The sequence below is a fragment of the Chelonoidis abingdonii genome, chromosome 6 (genome assembly GCF_003597395.2).
Source record: "Chelonoidis abingdonii isolate Lonesome George chromosome 6, CheloAbing_2.0, whole genome shotgun sequence".
NCBI classification, from domain to species: domain Eukaryota; kingdom Metazoa; phylum Chordata; order Testudines; family Testudinidae; genus Chelonoidis; species Chelonoidis abingdonii.
The window spans coordinates 115,043,611-115,059,457 of record NC_133774.1 but is presented as its reverse complement, the minus strand read 5'-3'; the positions used below and the strand labels follow the sequence as shown (position 1 = coordinate 115,059,457).

The window sequence follows — 15,847 nt, the reverse complement described above, 5'->3', positions numbered from 1 at the left end:
TGTAGTAAGTTAGCAACATCTCTATTTTAACTTTTCATGGCAGAGATCTATACATGCATCTCTTTGTGTGTTTTTCATAGTTGACTGAACAAGAAAACCAGCTGTTCATCATGCATTACAAACAAGAAGATTCAGTTAGGTTTCAGTGTTATACGGACAAGAACTACTATCTTCATGTGAACAAGGACTCCGTGGATCTATGCAAGATGAAAGAAACAGATGCTGATACAGGAAAAGACTTCTATTTCAAGGTGGAATATGTGCCATAGATACTTCCCCAGGCCTTTGCAATGTCTCTAGTATGTACACAGCCCCTGAAATGAGCCAATACAAAATAGAAATGAAGGGAGATTGAGATCATGGGAGGATTAAGTTCCTTAGTTTTGTATAAAGTTTTTCTGTAGCCTCTGTTTCGTGGTTCACTATTTTTGATGTGTAAGGGAGAAGTCATTTTGTGTTTTAAATATACTGTACCTGAGTGAAGTATGTAACTTAGAGGGGGGAATGGCGAGCAGTGTTTCAGAAAAAAGCAATTTCTTGACATTATATTTATACTTTAAAGGAGGCTGATTTGGGAAGTGGGGAACATAACAGTAGGGACCCAAAAATAGGAAAAGAGAATCACAGAAAAGATAAATAGAAAACACTTTTAATATTACATTTTGTAATAAGAAACTATTTCTTAGATGTCACACATGAATTCACCTACATGTATGTGAATGTGTGTGTACAATGTACTTACTTTACTGAGGCTTTGCTGCACCAGCCATTCTGCTCCCACCCTGGAGATCTGAAAAAAAGAGCATAAGGACAGAGGGCTAGTAGTTAAAGGCTAACAGCAAAGCTATTCCACCTTCTTTACCACCCCCCTAGTAAATCCATTTACCTCTCCAAGCTACACCAGCGCTCATTCTTCATCTTTCCATCCCCACCAAAAAAAAATAGCTGCATGGCCTGAGAATTCCACTGCCTTAGCAGGAAGAGCACAGATTGGTCATCATGGAAGGATGTGCTCCCTGTGAACTTTGGTCAATTCCCAACTCAATCCTAGAGAGAAACACAATAGAGAAGGAAATCTTTAGCTCAGGTACAGAGCAAAGTACAAAACAGTACAAACAAAAATTGAAATAAGTGTCTGAATAAATGAATTCAAAGAATAAACTCAAGCTTCTTACCTTGGGCTTGCAGCAGGACAGAGCCATCTGAAATAGGCAATAGTACGAACAAAAAATATGAAGTAGTGGATCTAGACGTCATGGCTCTGATTCTCCATTTCCCAGCACCTTACTTAGTTATTTACCCAGTGTAAAGTAAGTGTAAAATACTACCCTTTGATTTCATAACTGCTTAAACTCATTTTGCTCTGGCGTAAATGACTACAAAACAGTGAACCAGGCCTTAAATATCAGACATTATGCATCTGATCTAGGGTACTATACCTGGAACTGCAGGTTTGGTGAAACAATGCACAGGTCCCACAACATTTGCAGAGAGTGTTCTGTGCAGATATAGTATACTATGTGCACCTGAAGCAGGAAACCTAATGTGAACACTCAATCATACTAGGCCAAGTTGCAACCAAGCAATTCTCTAGTAGAAAAGGCTTCAAAGTTGTGTGAGACCATGCAAGAACAGAAACAGAACTTAATTTTCCCACATAGCCATACATAATGCTACTGCTCAGCTAACACCCATTTATACTCTTAAATAGTGAGAATGTGTGCCAAACCTGTGAAGAAACCAAAGAACTTTTGCTGCTTAATAAACAATTAAGAGATTCTGACATAACCCCTTCGTTTTGACTAAAAATTCTTATAGATCAGGGTCTGATTAGACACCATTTAAATCAGTAAAAGACAGCCATTGGCTTCAATGTGCATTGCATTGGGTCTTCATGATTTGAAATCTCCATGGGATGAAACAGACTTGAGTGACTAATTGATAACTAGAACTATCTGTTATGTTGCACACCCATGAATTAAACTAAATGTCATTACACAACAGTATCTCACAATACATTTATGTTGAGAGAGAGGGCAGGAGAACAAAGACCATAATTCAGTTTGAATATTTGAAAAGTGCTTCCAAGTAGGGGTATTTTGGATTCATCTGTGCCTCTAGAGCCTGTTGTGCCACCGATTAATATTAGCAATACGATGGTCCCATTCATGTACAAAACCTTCCCTCTAGTGGCTAAATTCCTGGAACTGCTCCTTCACTAGTCTTAGAATGAAGCCGATAGTGAGTTGAAGTCACTGGAAAAATTCTTCCTGACTTCTATGGCCTTTGGATCGGGCCGGTAGTAAAAGTTTGAATTGTGGTGCCACATGTACAGTATGTAGTTATCTTGCACTTGGATTCTTTACTGCACAGCCTCATTTTTTCACTCTCTCCTATTTCAAATTAGGGCTGTCAAGCGATTAAAAAAATTAATCATGATTAATCACGCTGTTAAACAATACCATTTATTTTAAATATTTTGGTTGTTTACTACATTTTCAAATATGTTAATTTCAATTACAACACAGAATATAAAGTGTACAGTGCTCACTTTATATTTATTTTTATTACAAATATTTGCACTGTAAAAAATATATATTTTTCAGTTCACCTCATTCAAGTATAATGAAAGTTGAACTTACAAATGCAGAATTATGTACAAAAAAAACTTAATTCAAAAATAAAACAATGTAAAACTTTAGAGCATACAAGTCCACTCAGTCCTACTTCTTGGTCAGCCAGTCACTCAGACAAACAAGGTTGATTACCATTTACAGGAGATAATGCTGCCTGCTTTTTTACAATGTCACTTGAAAGTGAGAATAGGCATTCACAAGGCACTGTTGTAGCTGGCGTTGCAAGATATTTACATGCCAGATGGGCTTAAGATTCAGAATGTCTTTCATAGCTTCAACATCATTCCAAGAGACATTGCTCATGCTGAGAGGGATTCTGCTTGATATGAATCAAAGCAGTGTGGACTGACATATGTTCATTTCATCATTGAGTTAGATGCACCACAGAAGTTATTTCTTTTTTGGTGTTTGGTCGGTAAGTTTCCGCATAGAATGATTGCTCTTTTAAGACTTCTCAAGCCTGCTCCGACACTGTCCCTATAGTTTGGATGACGTTCAGATTCTTAAACCTTGGTTGAGTAATAGTGTATTTTGTCGAAATTTACATGGTACCTTCTTTGTGTGTTGTCAATCTGCTGTATTAAAGTATTCCTTAAAAGAACAGTAGACTCTATAACTAAATAGATGCAGCTGTTGAGTGAAACAGAGCAGGCGACTGAGTATCTCCCATTGTCCCTCCGAGTAAGTCGAAATTAATTGATGCATTACTTTTAATGAGCATCATCACAATTGGAAGCTGTCCTCTGTGGTGGCGAAGTATGTGCAAGGGCAATGAATAGTTAGATATCTGGATGATAAATACCTTTGCAATGGCTGGCTCAAAAGTGGCATGACAACATGTTTTGCCTTTCAGCTGAGTTGTACAATAAAAAGCAGCAGCATATTCTGAATATGGTATGACAACGTTGTTGTCTGAGGATGGGATAACCACGAAGTAGGACTGAGTGGACTTGTCAAGCATCTAAAGTTTTACATGTGTTTGAGTGAGTTAGTGTACAAAAAAAAAAATCTGCATTTGTAGTTACTTTCACAATAAGAATTGCACTCCGTATTGTCTGAAGGTGATTGAAAATACATATATTTTGTTATCATTTTACAGTGCATATGATTGTATAGAATAAAATAAAGTAAAGGAGCTGTACATTTTGTATTCTGGTGTAGTTTGAAATATATATGAAAATGTAGAAAACATCCAAATATTATAATAAATTTCATTGGTAATTCTATTTGGTTATAGGTTGAAATTAATCCACAATTATTTTGAGTTAATACATTGGTATTGTGATTATTGAACAGCCACTTCAAATAACTAAGGCTTTTTATTTTTAAATCAGTTTATGTGGTAAGAAATAAGCAAGTATAAAACAAGCATGGAGTCTGTAAGGATTTTAGAAGATATTTGTTTTGGACATGTAATTGACTAATAATTCAGAAACCACAGAGGCAAAAATGGTAAATTCATTAACATGATCTGTAACAGAGTTCATAGTAAAAATAAGAGTGATTGGTGAAATCGATCTAATTTATGTATGCAGAAAAAATGTGAACCAACATTTTCAAAAAGTGCCAAGTGGATTCTGGGGTCCAATTGATTCACTTCAGGATCTGATTTTCAGATGTGTAGGTGCAGAGCAATGATGAAAATCAGGCAGCTACAAATTAGGCAACCAGATATTAGTGTGGACTTTTTAAAATTTAAGCTTAAACATTTTAAACCATGTATGAAAAATATATTTTAATGCATTCAATAGTTAAATGAGGTCTAAATTATAGTTCTGGAAATATTATTGGAACCTGAAGCTGGTATCAATTACAAAAACAATTTTACTTTGGTAATGATATTACAAACAGGATATTGGTATAAAGTTTTTCATCTAAGAGAAAATCAAAATGTTTCTTAATGAGGATTCTAATGGCACTTGCTTTCATAAAGTGTATTGGGAACTCATTTTTAACGCAGGGCCATCCTTAGGATTATGAGGCTCCACAGTATTGATTAACTGAGTCCATATGCCTGAAGTCAAAGCCCGGGCTCATAGCCTGGGGTGCGGGCGGGGGGAGGGGGGGGAGGATACAGGCAGCAAAGAATACCGAGCCACTGGGCCCACCTCACGGTGGTGGAGAGTCACAGTGCCCTGTAGAGACTCCGTAGCCTCTCCCTCACACAGAATGTGTGGCGCCAGCACATTTGTCTCTGTGAATATGGTCCCTGCCTAAGGAGACTGCAGTGTGCACTGGGTGGGCAGGAGCCAACCTGCTCTTACCTGCTGTCATGGGCGGCGGGTGAAGCTGCCGCTTGGGAAGGCCACCTCCCCAGCTCACCTGTGGCCCCGCACCCACAGGCCCCACACCCACTCTGCCCAGATTCCACCCTCCCTCAACTGTCTTCCTTCTGTCTTCCCTCTCCCTCCCTGATCACCCCCTTCTAGCCAAATCCCTGAACCCAAATGAAGCAAATGACATTTGAAAAAAAAACACTCTTCTGCAATTTCTTTCTAGAGAAAATGGCGCATGTTTTCCACTGCATGCCAGAAGGTGAAGACTGGACATGCAGAAGATACCTAATTAAAAGCACTAAACTTGGGAATAAAAAATGTCAGCCAGAGTTTTTTTGTTATACGCTAAAGTTTGTCAGAGATTTATTTGCAAAAACCTTGTAGTAAGGGTAAGTCAGCTGTCCTGCTGAATACAGCATTAAATATTATGGAATACATGACGCAGCTCTTCTCTGTTTTACATTTTCTTAATCAGTATTTCTAAGCTGATTTTATATTTTAAATGTACTCTTAAACCTTCATAAAGTAATCATTACAGATTATTACATATTTAACTCACTGAAACAAAGACATTATTTTAAATTAATGAGCCAGAGGTTTGGTCTGTTCATAACAATGTTCATTGCTTTTAGAAAAAGGAATACTAATTTACTTTGTGTGATTTTCATAACAATAAACATGTTTATGAAATTTCACCAACTTTAAAACAAGTTAATCAAATAGTCAGAAGTATCCAGATTTCTGGCAGGAAAGGGGTGTTGCCCCTTTAAGGGTTCTCGTCAAGGATTTTTTAGAGATGAGATTTTATCATCTTCAGCAACACACTAATGAAATGTTTTTTAAGCAAATTTTAAGCTAAGATCCTGTAAACTAACATGTTCCGAGTAAATAGTACAGTAATGCACTACGGTTTTTGTCAGTAAATTCAGAAACTGACAGTATATACCTGGAGGTTGGCAAATGCCTGTTAACTGGTTTCATTACCACTTGAATGCTCTTTAACAGTTTCAGTGTTGTGCTAATAGGTCGGGCAGGCTGGAAGGCTTTCACTTTTAAGTTATAAGATCCACTCCGGAGTAAGAGTCACCAGGCTTCAGAAGCTAGCTATGGGAGCCTGCAGGAAGGGTCAGAACAGGTATAGGAAGGAGCAGAAGAGGGGACACTAAGACCCAGGGGTGCCCCACATTTTCAGGTGCCCTACGCAGCTATGTATCCCGAAGGGAGGTTCTGTTTAAATGTCATGTAAATAAAGAGATGAAGTTTCTTATTTTATGTAAGATGCTGTCTGGTATTCTGACAAAACTAGTAATTGACTTGTTCTTGTTAGAAGCAGGAGACTAACAGGGCTGCTACTCTGAAACTTGTTAGAGGCAATTATTCATTATGATCTTTACAGTACACTTGTAACTCAAGCATGCTGGAACAAAGAAAAAAATAAGAAGTTAATTGGAAAAGATGTTTTAAAGCCAAATCATCATTTGCCATCAAGATTTTAATTCTTACTTTGATAATTACTTTGTCAAAAGCAAAATAACTATGCCACTGAGAGAATGTCTCTTCCCAGTAACAGGCAGCAACTTCTGGAGACATCCTGATTTTTTCATTCACGGAGAGGAATGATGTAAGCTCACTCCATTATATCCATTTACCATAAAAAGATCACAGCAATGTGGTAGGGAATCAGTCCATTCAAGCCTCTATTTAACTGGAAAGGATTAATGTGTTCTAGTGTTTAGAGCAGGAGCCTGGCAGTCAGGTCTGCTAGATTCTGTTCCTTAGTCTGCCAGTGCCACTGATTTCATGCACAAGTTTCTTCACCATTTTTTGTTTCAGTTTCAAAGTATAGATTCTCAAATATTGCTGGCAAGTTATATGGACACGTAACTGAGGCCCTATTCAGGAAAGCTCTTAAAGCAGATGTTTGACTCCATTGGGACAATTTTAAGCAAGTGCGCAAGTTTTTTGTTGTAGCCAAGGTTGCAAGATATTTACATGCCAGATGCACTGAAGATTCATATGTTCCTTTGCTTCAACCACCATTCCAAAGGACATGCGTCCCTGCTGCTGATGGGTTCTGCTCAATAATGATCCAAAGCAGTGCGGACCGACGCATGTTCATTTTCATCATCTGAGTCAGATGCCACCAGCAGAAAGTTGGTTTTCTTTTTCGGTGGTTTGCGTTCTGTAGTTTCTGCATCAGTGTTGCTCTTACACAGGGCCAGCATTAGGGGAAATGGCACTCTGGGAAAACTCATATTTTGGTGCCCCCACTCCCCATCACTTCTGCGCCCACACAGGCTCTCCCCGCCACATTACCTCTGGATCCCGCTGCCTCCCCCAGTGTTTAATTTGTATTGAAAAATGCCAGAGTTCAGCCCCAGCACAAATTAAACACTGGCAGAGTGGCCTGATACTGGCGGGTGCTGGCCAGGCACTCAACTCTGAAGGCAACACCAGCGCCAGCAGCAACACAGAAGTAAGGGTGGCATGGTATATAGCAGGGTGGGCAAACTATGGCCCTCAGGCCAAATTCGGCCCGCAAGCTGTTTTAAGCCAGCCCCCAAGCTCCCACTGGGGAGCGAGGCTGGGGGTCGCACCACATGATTCCAGTGTTCCGGCCGGGGTGCTGGGTCAGGGGCCACACCGGCGACTCTGCCCTGCTCCGGCCAGGGTGCAGAGTCGGGACCTCACCACCAGGCTCAGCCCTGCTCCAGCGCTCTGGCTGGGTTTCAGGGTCAGAGCCGCACCATGCGGCTCCCAGAAGCTGTGGCATGGCCCAGCTCCAGCTCCTACGCACTCCAATGGCCCCCCTCTGATGCTCCAATGGGAGCTGCAGGGGCAGTGCCTGCAGATGGGGCAGCGTGCAGAGCCACCTGGCCAGGCCTTCACATAAGAGCCAGAGAAGGGACATGCCATTGCTTCCAAGAGCCACTTGAGGTAAGCGCCACTCGGAGTCTGCACCCCTGAGCCTCCCCCCACACCCTAACCTCCTGCCCCAGCCCTGATCCCCTTCCCGCTCTTCAAATCCCTCAATCTCAGTCCAGAGCATCCTCCTGCACCCCAAACCTCTCATTACCAGCCCCACCCCAGAGCCTGCACCCCCAGCCAGAACCTGCACCCCTTCCCACATCCCTGCCCTGATCCCCTTCCCACCCCCCAAACCCCTCAGTCCCAGCTCAGAGCACCCTCCTACACCCCAAACTCCTCATCCCCAGCCCCACCCCAGAGCCCCACCCACAACCACAGTGCTCATCCCCTCCTGCTCCCCAGCCCCAATTTTGTGAGGATTCATGGCCTGCCATACAATTTCTATTCCTCAATGTGGCCCTTGGCCAAAAAGTTTGCCCATCCCTGGTATATAGTGTACTGCCAATCTTACTTCTGTGCTGCTGTTGTGACTTGTGGTGCCTGGTGCTCAGCTTGTGGCTCAAGGCGGGCTTCATGCAGTCACACGGGGGATGCATCTTGCCAGAGTCCATGGCCCTCCTGCAGCCCTCTGGCTACTCCTGACTCACCAGGGCACCATTTCAGATTTTTGGGGGTGAGAGGAAACTTTAACCATGATTCCAGGGACAACTTGAGCACTTGAAAACTCTAAGGTTTTTGCAGATAATAATTTAGGAATTAGCTGACAGGAACAATCTAATTGTTATATAAAGAAAAACTATATACAAACTCTAATTAAAGCCATGGTTAAAGTTTATATGTCAATTTAGAACAATCAGGAAATAATACAGCAAGATATCCCTCATCCCAAACCTTGAGGTATCAATTCTGGAGCTTTAACACAGATATCAGAAACATGTTGGATACTTTGTTACACTACCTTTAGTAGAGAAAAATAAAATCTGCTTACTTTCTCTAACAGACATATTCTGTGTTACTGCCATTATCTACTCTATTTTAGTCAACTGTTTTTCACTAAAAACATAATTTTAACATATGTGATTAAGGTTTTTTCCCCTCTTTTATTAAGAAAAGGAATTTATTTTTCTAATTATTTTGGCATTTATGTTTACCGCTCACAATCATGTATGTGCCTCACTAACATTTGACTCCATCATTGCTGTTGGTATCATAGTTGGAACTGCATTCATTTTCATGCAAATTTGAAGTTATTTTACAGATATAAGCGACCTTCATCTGCCAAATGTCTAAAGTTACATGTTTAGCTAATGTTTTTAGCACTGCTAAGGTTTGTATAAGCTAAAGTTATGTTCTAGAAGGATAGTATTATTTGACTGTACCACTTTAAATAATGAATGACAAAAAGCATGATATGATAAGTAATAATGATAATTACTCTAGCCAGGACAAGTTAGGCATTTTAGAACTCACTACTCAAAGAATGAAATTTAAGCATAAGAGAGAAATAAAATTATGAAATGCATAGACCAGTCAAAAAACTAAAATAACAGCACTTTGAAAGAATAAAATTACAGAGAATGTATGTGCATTGCAGGAAATACCAACAAGAATATATGTATGTGCTGGGGGTGTCACAAACATTCAGCTACGTGTAGCATAAAATCCCTCCTTGCCTGTAAAGGGTTGAGAAGCTCAGATAACCTGGTTGGCACCTGACCAGAAGGACCAAAGGGGAAAGATGATACTTTCAAATGGGGGGAGTGTCTTTGTTTTGTGCTTTGTGTGTGTTCTCCCTGGAAACAAAGGGAGAGACCAAGCAAGTAATCCAACTCCCACTGAAATGATACATCTAATATTACAGAAATAGTAAGTAATAGCAAGGAAATGCATTAGGGCATCTTTTGTTTTAGCTTGTGAATTTTCCCTGTGATAAGAGGGAGGCTTTTCCCTGTTTTTGTAACTTTAAAGTTTTGCCTGGAGGGGAAATCCTCTGTGTTTTGAATCTTTTTGTTACCCTGTAAAGTTATCTTCCATCCTGATTTTACAAAGGTGATTATTTTATCTTTTTTTAAATAAATTCTTCTTTTAAGAACCTGATTAATTTTTCATTGTTCTTAAAATCCAAGGGTTTGGATCTGTGTTCACCTGTACCAATTGGTGAGGATATTACTCTCAAGCCTTCCCCAGAAAAGGGAGTGTAGGGATTGGGGGAATATCTGGGGGGAATAGGACTCCACATGTTCCTTTCCCTGATTCTTTGTCTAAATCACTTGGTGGTGGCAGTATACTGTTCAAGGACAACGTGGAATTTGTGCCTTGGAAAAAAGTTTTTAACCAAAGCTGGTAAAAATAAGCTTAGGAGATCTTTCACGTGGGTCCCCTCATCTGTACCGCAGAATTCAGAGTGGGGAAGGAAACCTAACAGGTGAGTGTGAAAGAGACATTGTGTGCAAGCTCGGGGAGTGTGTGAGCTGGGAGAGTGTGTGAGAGACCGGGCACTGCCCCTTTAAGACAGCAGCACTAAGTCTGAAGGAAAGCTCCTTCAGACACAGCAGAAGCCGCCAGCAGCTCTATCCCACTCTTGGTGAGCTCTGTCCCACCACCCTGTTCTGCAGAGATGGGGTACAAGGGTGAAGGGGTGGGGACACCCTGACATCAGTGCTCCTCCTCCCCCCATCCCACCTAAACCCCTGAGACATCCTGTTTATAATGGCGCCCTGGGCTTTTGCCCAGTTGGCCTGTGCCTAAGGCCGGCCCTGCTCTTATAAGACTTCTGAAAGCATGCTCCACACCCCGTACCTCTCAGATTTTGGAAGGCACTTCAGATTCTTAAATCTTGGGTCAAGTGCTGTAGCTATCTTTAGAAATCTCACATTGGTACCTGCTTTGCATTTGTCAGATCTGCAGTGAAAGTGTTCTTAAAACAAACATACTGAGTCATCATCCAAGACTGCTATAATATGAAATATAAGGCAGAATGCAGGTAAAACATAGAGCAGGAGACATACAAATCTCCCCCAAGAAGTTCAGTCACAAATTTAATTAACACATTTTTTTTAACGAGTGTCATCAGCATGGAAGCATGTCCTCTGGAATGGTGGCCAAAGCATGAAGGAGCATATGAATGTCTAGCGTATCTGGCATGTAAATAACATGCAATGCAGACTACAAAAGTTCCATGCAAATGTCTGTTCTCACTTTCAGGAGACACTGTAAATAAGAAGCGGGCAGCATTAACTCCATAAATGTAAACAAACTTGTTTCTCTTAGCGATTGGCTGCACAAGAAGTAGGACTGAGTGGACTTGTAGGTTCTAAAGTTTTATATTGTTTTGTTTTTGAATGCAATTATATATTTAAAAAAATCTACATTTGTAAGTTGCACTTTCACAATAAAGAGACTGCACTATGGTACTTGTATGAGGTAATTGAAAAATACTGCCGTATATACTCGATCGTTTATAAGCTGACCCCCCCTCCCGCCACCCAGATGGAAAAATTAAAAATTTTTAGGACTTATTCATAAGCTGACACTATAACTCAGGGGTCAGCAAATTTTGGCTCTCGGGCCATCAGGATAAGCTGCTGGTGGGCCGAGATGGTTTGTTTACCTCGAGCGTCTGCAAACACAGAGGTAAACCTAAATAAACAGTGTCCCGATGCATCAAATTCTTACCCTGATGGGCTGGGACAGCAACTCGTGGGGAAATGTTTTTTGGGGGGAGAAGCTCGGGGTCAGGGAGTAACCCCTGTGACCACTCCCCACGTGACCCCACCCTTAGCCTTGGACCCCCTCACTCTCCCTATCCCATCCCTTTCCACCTTATCTGGGGAGAGTCAGGAGAGGATGTCTCTGGCCTGGCTGGAGCTGCTCCGGCAGACTGTGCAGTGCAGCTGCAGCATGTTCCAGCGGGCTGGGCCGGGTGGCACGGCCGCATCATGCTCCAGTGGGCCAGTGTTACGACACAAAAAGCTCCCTCTCCCAATTCCCTACTTTGGGTGCACTGAGCATGCTCGCCCAAACTGAGCATGCCCAGTAACCTTCACTTTTGCATGGTGGAAACTGCAACTAGTTACAAAAGTGCAGCGTTGCCATTTGTGCCGCTACACCAGGCAGCGTGGCCGCAGCCTGCTCTAGGGAGCTGGGCCAAGCGGCATGGATGCAGCCACCCAGCCCTGAGAGCTGCAGCTGATTCAGAGGCTGGGGGCAGAGCAACATAGCCAGAAGTGGAGAGACTCTGGCCCTGCCTCTTCCCTTCTGGCTCTGCTGGCTGTGCTGCCTCTCCTTGCTCCCTCTCCTTGGGGGAGGGGCTGTGTACCACCTCTCCCTCTCTATACCCATTCATAAGCTGACTCCCTTCTCTGGTGCTTTCCTTTTTTGCTAAAAAAATTCAGCTTATGAATGAGTATATATGGTATTTCTTCTCATTTTTACAGTGCAAATATTTGTAATAAAAATATAAAGTGAGCACTGTACATTTTGTATTCTGTATTGTAACTGAAATCAATATATTTGAAAATGGAGAAAAATATCCAAAATATTTAATAAATTTCAATTGAGATTCAATTGTTTAACAGTGTGATTAAAACTATGATTAATTGCTATTAATTTTTTTAATCGTGATTAATTTTTTGAGTTAATCACGTGAGTTAACTGTGATTAATCGACAGTCCTAGTTCATATTTCTAGGACATACAGAATATAACATAGCACATTCCATTGTATAAAGCATGATTTCTGCACATCTGTGTATAACACCTATTACAAAATCAGTTGTCAATAGAAAAAATGACTAAATAGTATATTTATGAAAGAAAACAATGCACAGTAGAAATAAATTATTCCAATATTGTTCAAAAATAAATATACCTAATGAAATAAATCAGGTAATACTGTACATATGAGTTGTATAAATGGTTACTATCGGGCTAGTCAATGTTGTTAACAAATAGGTTTTCCTTCATAGGTATCAAAATTCTGGCCCACTGGCTGGGTGCATTCTATTTGATCAGTTTAAGACTGTATTGTAATTCAGCCCACCAGCAAGTGCCACAAACAATACTAGCACTTCAGTGCTTTGCATGTACCTGCTGGCTACAAAGTGAAAGTTACTAGGATTTTATTATTCCAGTCAGGTTCTCTAAATAGCACGCTGTAAGGCAAATTCTGTTTTCAGAGCAAATGCACTCAAGAACTGCTGAGAAAAACTGACTAAAATGCTGGTTAAAGTCCCTCTGCAGCTGTTCCATTAGTAAGTGTACTTCTATCTTGCAGACATGAGGGAGGGGTTGGAAAAAAGGGACTCAAAAATGCAGGAGAGAAAAATGTAAAAAAATCTGACAAAATTGAGTGAAAAGGGGAAAATGTGATGCGAGAGAGGACAGAAACTGAACAGTCATCAAGAACAAATGCAGAGAGGATGAAATACAAGCAAGGATTGAATAAAGGGGAGACGATTCTCAAATTTATTATCTGTTTTCAAAGGCAGCCCTTTGTTCAACAGAAGAAAGACAGATGTGTGAACAATCTTCTCCAAGGGCTGTGCTTGCATCAGAGGCCAGGTCTACACGATGAGATAAAATCGATTTTAGATACGCAATTTCAGCTATGAGAATAGCGTAGCTGAAATCGAATATCTAAAATCGACTTACTCACTCGTCTTCACCACGCGGGATCGATGTCCGCGGCTCGCCATGTCGAATCCGGAACTCCGTTGGGGTTGGTGGAGTTCCGGAATCGATCTAAGCGCGCTCAGGGATCAATATATCCCATCTAGATCAGACGCGATATATCGATCCCTGAGCAATCGATTGTAATGCGCCGATACGGCGCATAGTCTAGACGTGGCCTGAGGGACACCTAGTTCTTACCAGCCCAGAAGCAATGACCTGAACTTGCATCCCCTGCCAAAAAAGGTGTCTTCTGATGTTTTCTCCTGACAGAAAGTTCCCTCCTCTTGATTTTGCACATAAAAATAAGTGTTACTTGTAATGATCTTGATGTAGGTCAAATCAAGCATAGAGGCACGTGGAATTTTGCATGTTTCCAAGAAAAGTCAAAGGGACAAATTCAAGATCCACGCTCTTTTAATATCAGCACTGTCACAGAGGCAAATAAAGTCTACAAAACAAGGGCTAGCATAGGCCTGTTTTCACCCTGACTGACTCATCCTATATACATTGCTCCTTGCACAAAATGCTCTTTTCTCGAGGAATAATCGGAGACAGATAAAAGGGGGCCCATGCTAAAATGTGCAGATCAGTCCCTGTGACCCCAGTTCTTAACCTGGAAATTTGTTGCTCTGGTCACAGACAATTCTACAGATTTTGAGGGAGCTGGAAGTGAGACAAAAAAGTCATACCCTGTGATTCCACTCTCAACACCAGCTTTTTGGTTATGTGTTTATGTACAACAGAGGCCTTAATGTGGCTCCATGTGTTTGGAGGCTGGCTTACTGTATGATGATTTACAATTCCTTTATCATTGTCTTGGATGTCACTGATGAGAGAAATGCAGAACTCAAAAGATACAAATACCCACAGATCTGTAGTACCGGTAACTTCGCTATCCAGTTCCTGCCATGTATTCTGCTGCTTCACTGCCATTTCACTAAAGGATTTGCAAAATCCCTCAAGCAGTTTAACTACTTCACCTGGAATGCTATTGGTAGAAAGTTACTTCCTGCTCTGAGTTGCTTTTTTGCTTCACTTTCAACTGTGACTTTTAAACGTCAACCAGTTCTACATCAACAGGGGTGTACAACTGAAATGTATAGTATTTGAGAGGACTATGGACTCTGATATCTGGACTAGGAGCTCAAAAATGGAACCTTTCACTGTGAAATTCATTGAAAAGCAAATGTTATGAGAATATACATTTATATGATATATAATAGGATTGTGCAAGTATAGAATGCTTTTCATTCAAAGACATCTTCACAAACAATTAGGCAAGCCTCACTACACTCTGAAGCAAGCATTTAGCACCCTTTTACAGATACAAGCACAGAGAGGTTAAGCTACTTGCCCAAAGTCACACATGAGTAAATGGAAATCAGTAACAGAACCCAGAATTCCTGATACCCAGTCCTGTCCTAATTACTAGAGAATACTTCTTCCCTGTATCTGAGTCTTTCAGAGCACTTATGTTAATGTAATAACTGTCTAATAAAGTAGATGTAAGGGCTAGCATTGGCATCCTGATCCTATAATTTCTGTTTTAGACATAAAGGAAAACATGATCTCACCTCTCTGCTAAGAAGCAGATTTCAAGATGTCCCAATCTCAGTTTCTTTCAGTATGCGTGATTGTTCCAAGGATACATAACCCTGATGATAAGAAGCAGTTGCAAAATTCAATGACTCTGTTAAAGAAAAAGGGCTAAAGGCATTGCAGTAACTGGCCAGTAAATATTCTTTCCTTTCATATGGCATTTAAAAGAGCCTGAATATAAAATTAATGTCAGAGTTAACCAGAATGGTTGCTCAATAATTTTGGCAACTAGATCTCACAAAATGGTAATGTGTACACAGTGCAAAAATCATTGCCTGTAGTGTGCATTAAATAAATACAATATATTTACGGTCAGATGAATCCCATGTTCAGCAATGAATCTGCAATCACGCAAAAGAAAGTGATGTGGTGCACAGTTGATGGGTGTCATTCTGCCTTCTCCTAGAATGAACTAGGGCTGGTTAGGTTGCCACAATTAGGACGAACATTAAGAATTCAGGAATGGGAGGAAGACATGAGGTCATCCCAAGGAGGAAAAATCCATCTGGTGCAGAGGAAAATGCTAGGCTGGAGGGAAGAATCCATTCAAAAGGGACTGAAGTTTTGGGCTGGAATATAAATGGTTTAGTTTAAATTCATCCTGGTCTAACAGGATAGCTGAAAAAAATGAGTCCTGGATTGTCTTCTTTTTAATTCCATGTGTTCTGTACTATTTATGTCCAATGTGGTGTTATCTTTCTCTGTAGAAAGATATTTAACTACATAAAATACTTAATTTCATAAAATACTTATTTCAACAATAGTAGCTGTACCATCCAGAGTCATGTACATGCAT

At 40.8% G+C, this 15,847-nt stretch overlaps 1 protein-coding gene across 2 annotated transcripts in view; it reads left to right on the top strand.

Moving 5' to 3' along the window:
• LOC116828075 (uncharacterized) overlaps positions 1–2,556 on the top strand; it is a 28,312-nt gene extending 25,756 nt beyond the window's left edge. For both annotated transcript variants that reach the window (XM_032786062.2, XM_032786063.2), the window contains exon 7: positions 81–2,556. In XM_032786062.2, coding sequence (XP_032641953.1) covers positions 81–269 — 189 coding nt within the window. In that variant the 3' untranslated portion in view covers positions 270–2,556. The remainder of the gene's footprint in view (positions 1–80) is intronic.
• Positions 2,557–15,847: the final 13,291 nt, after the last annotated feature.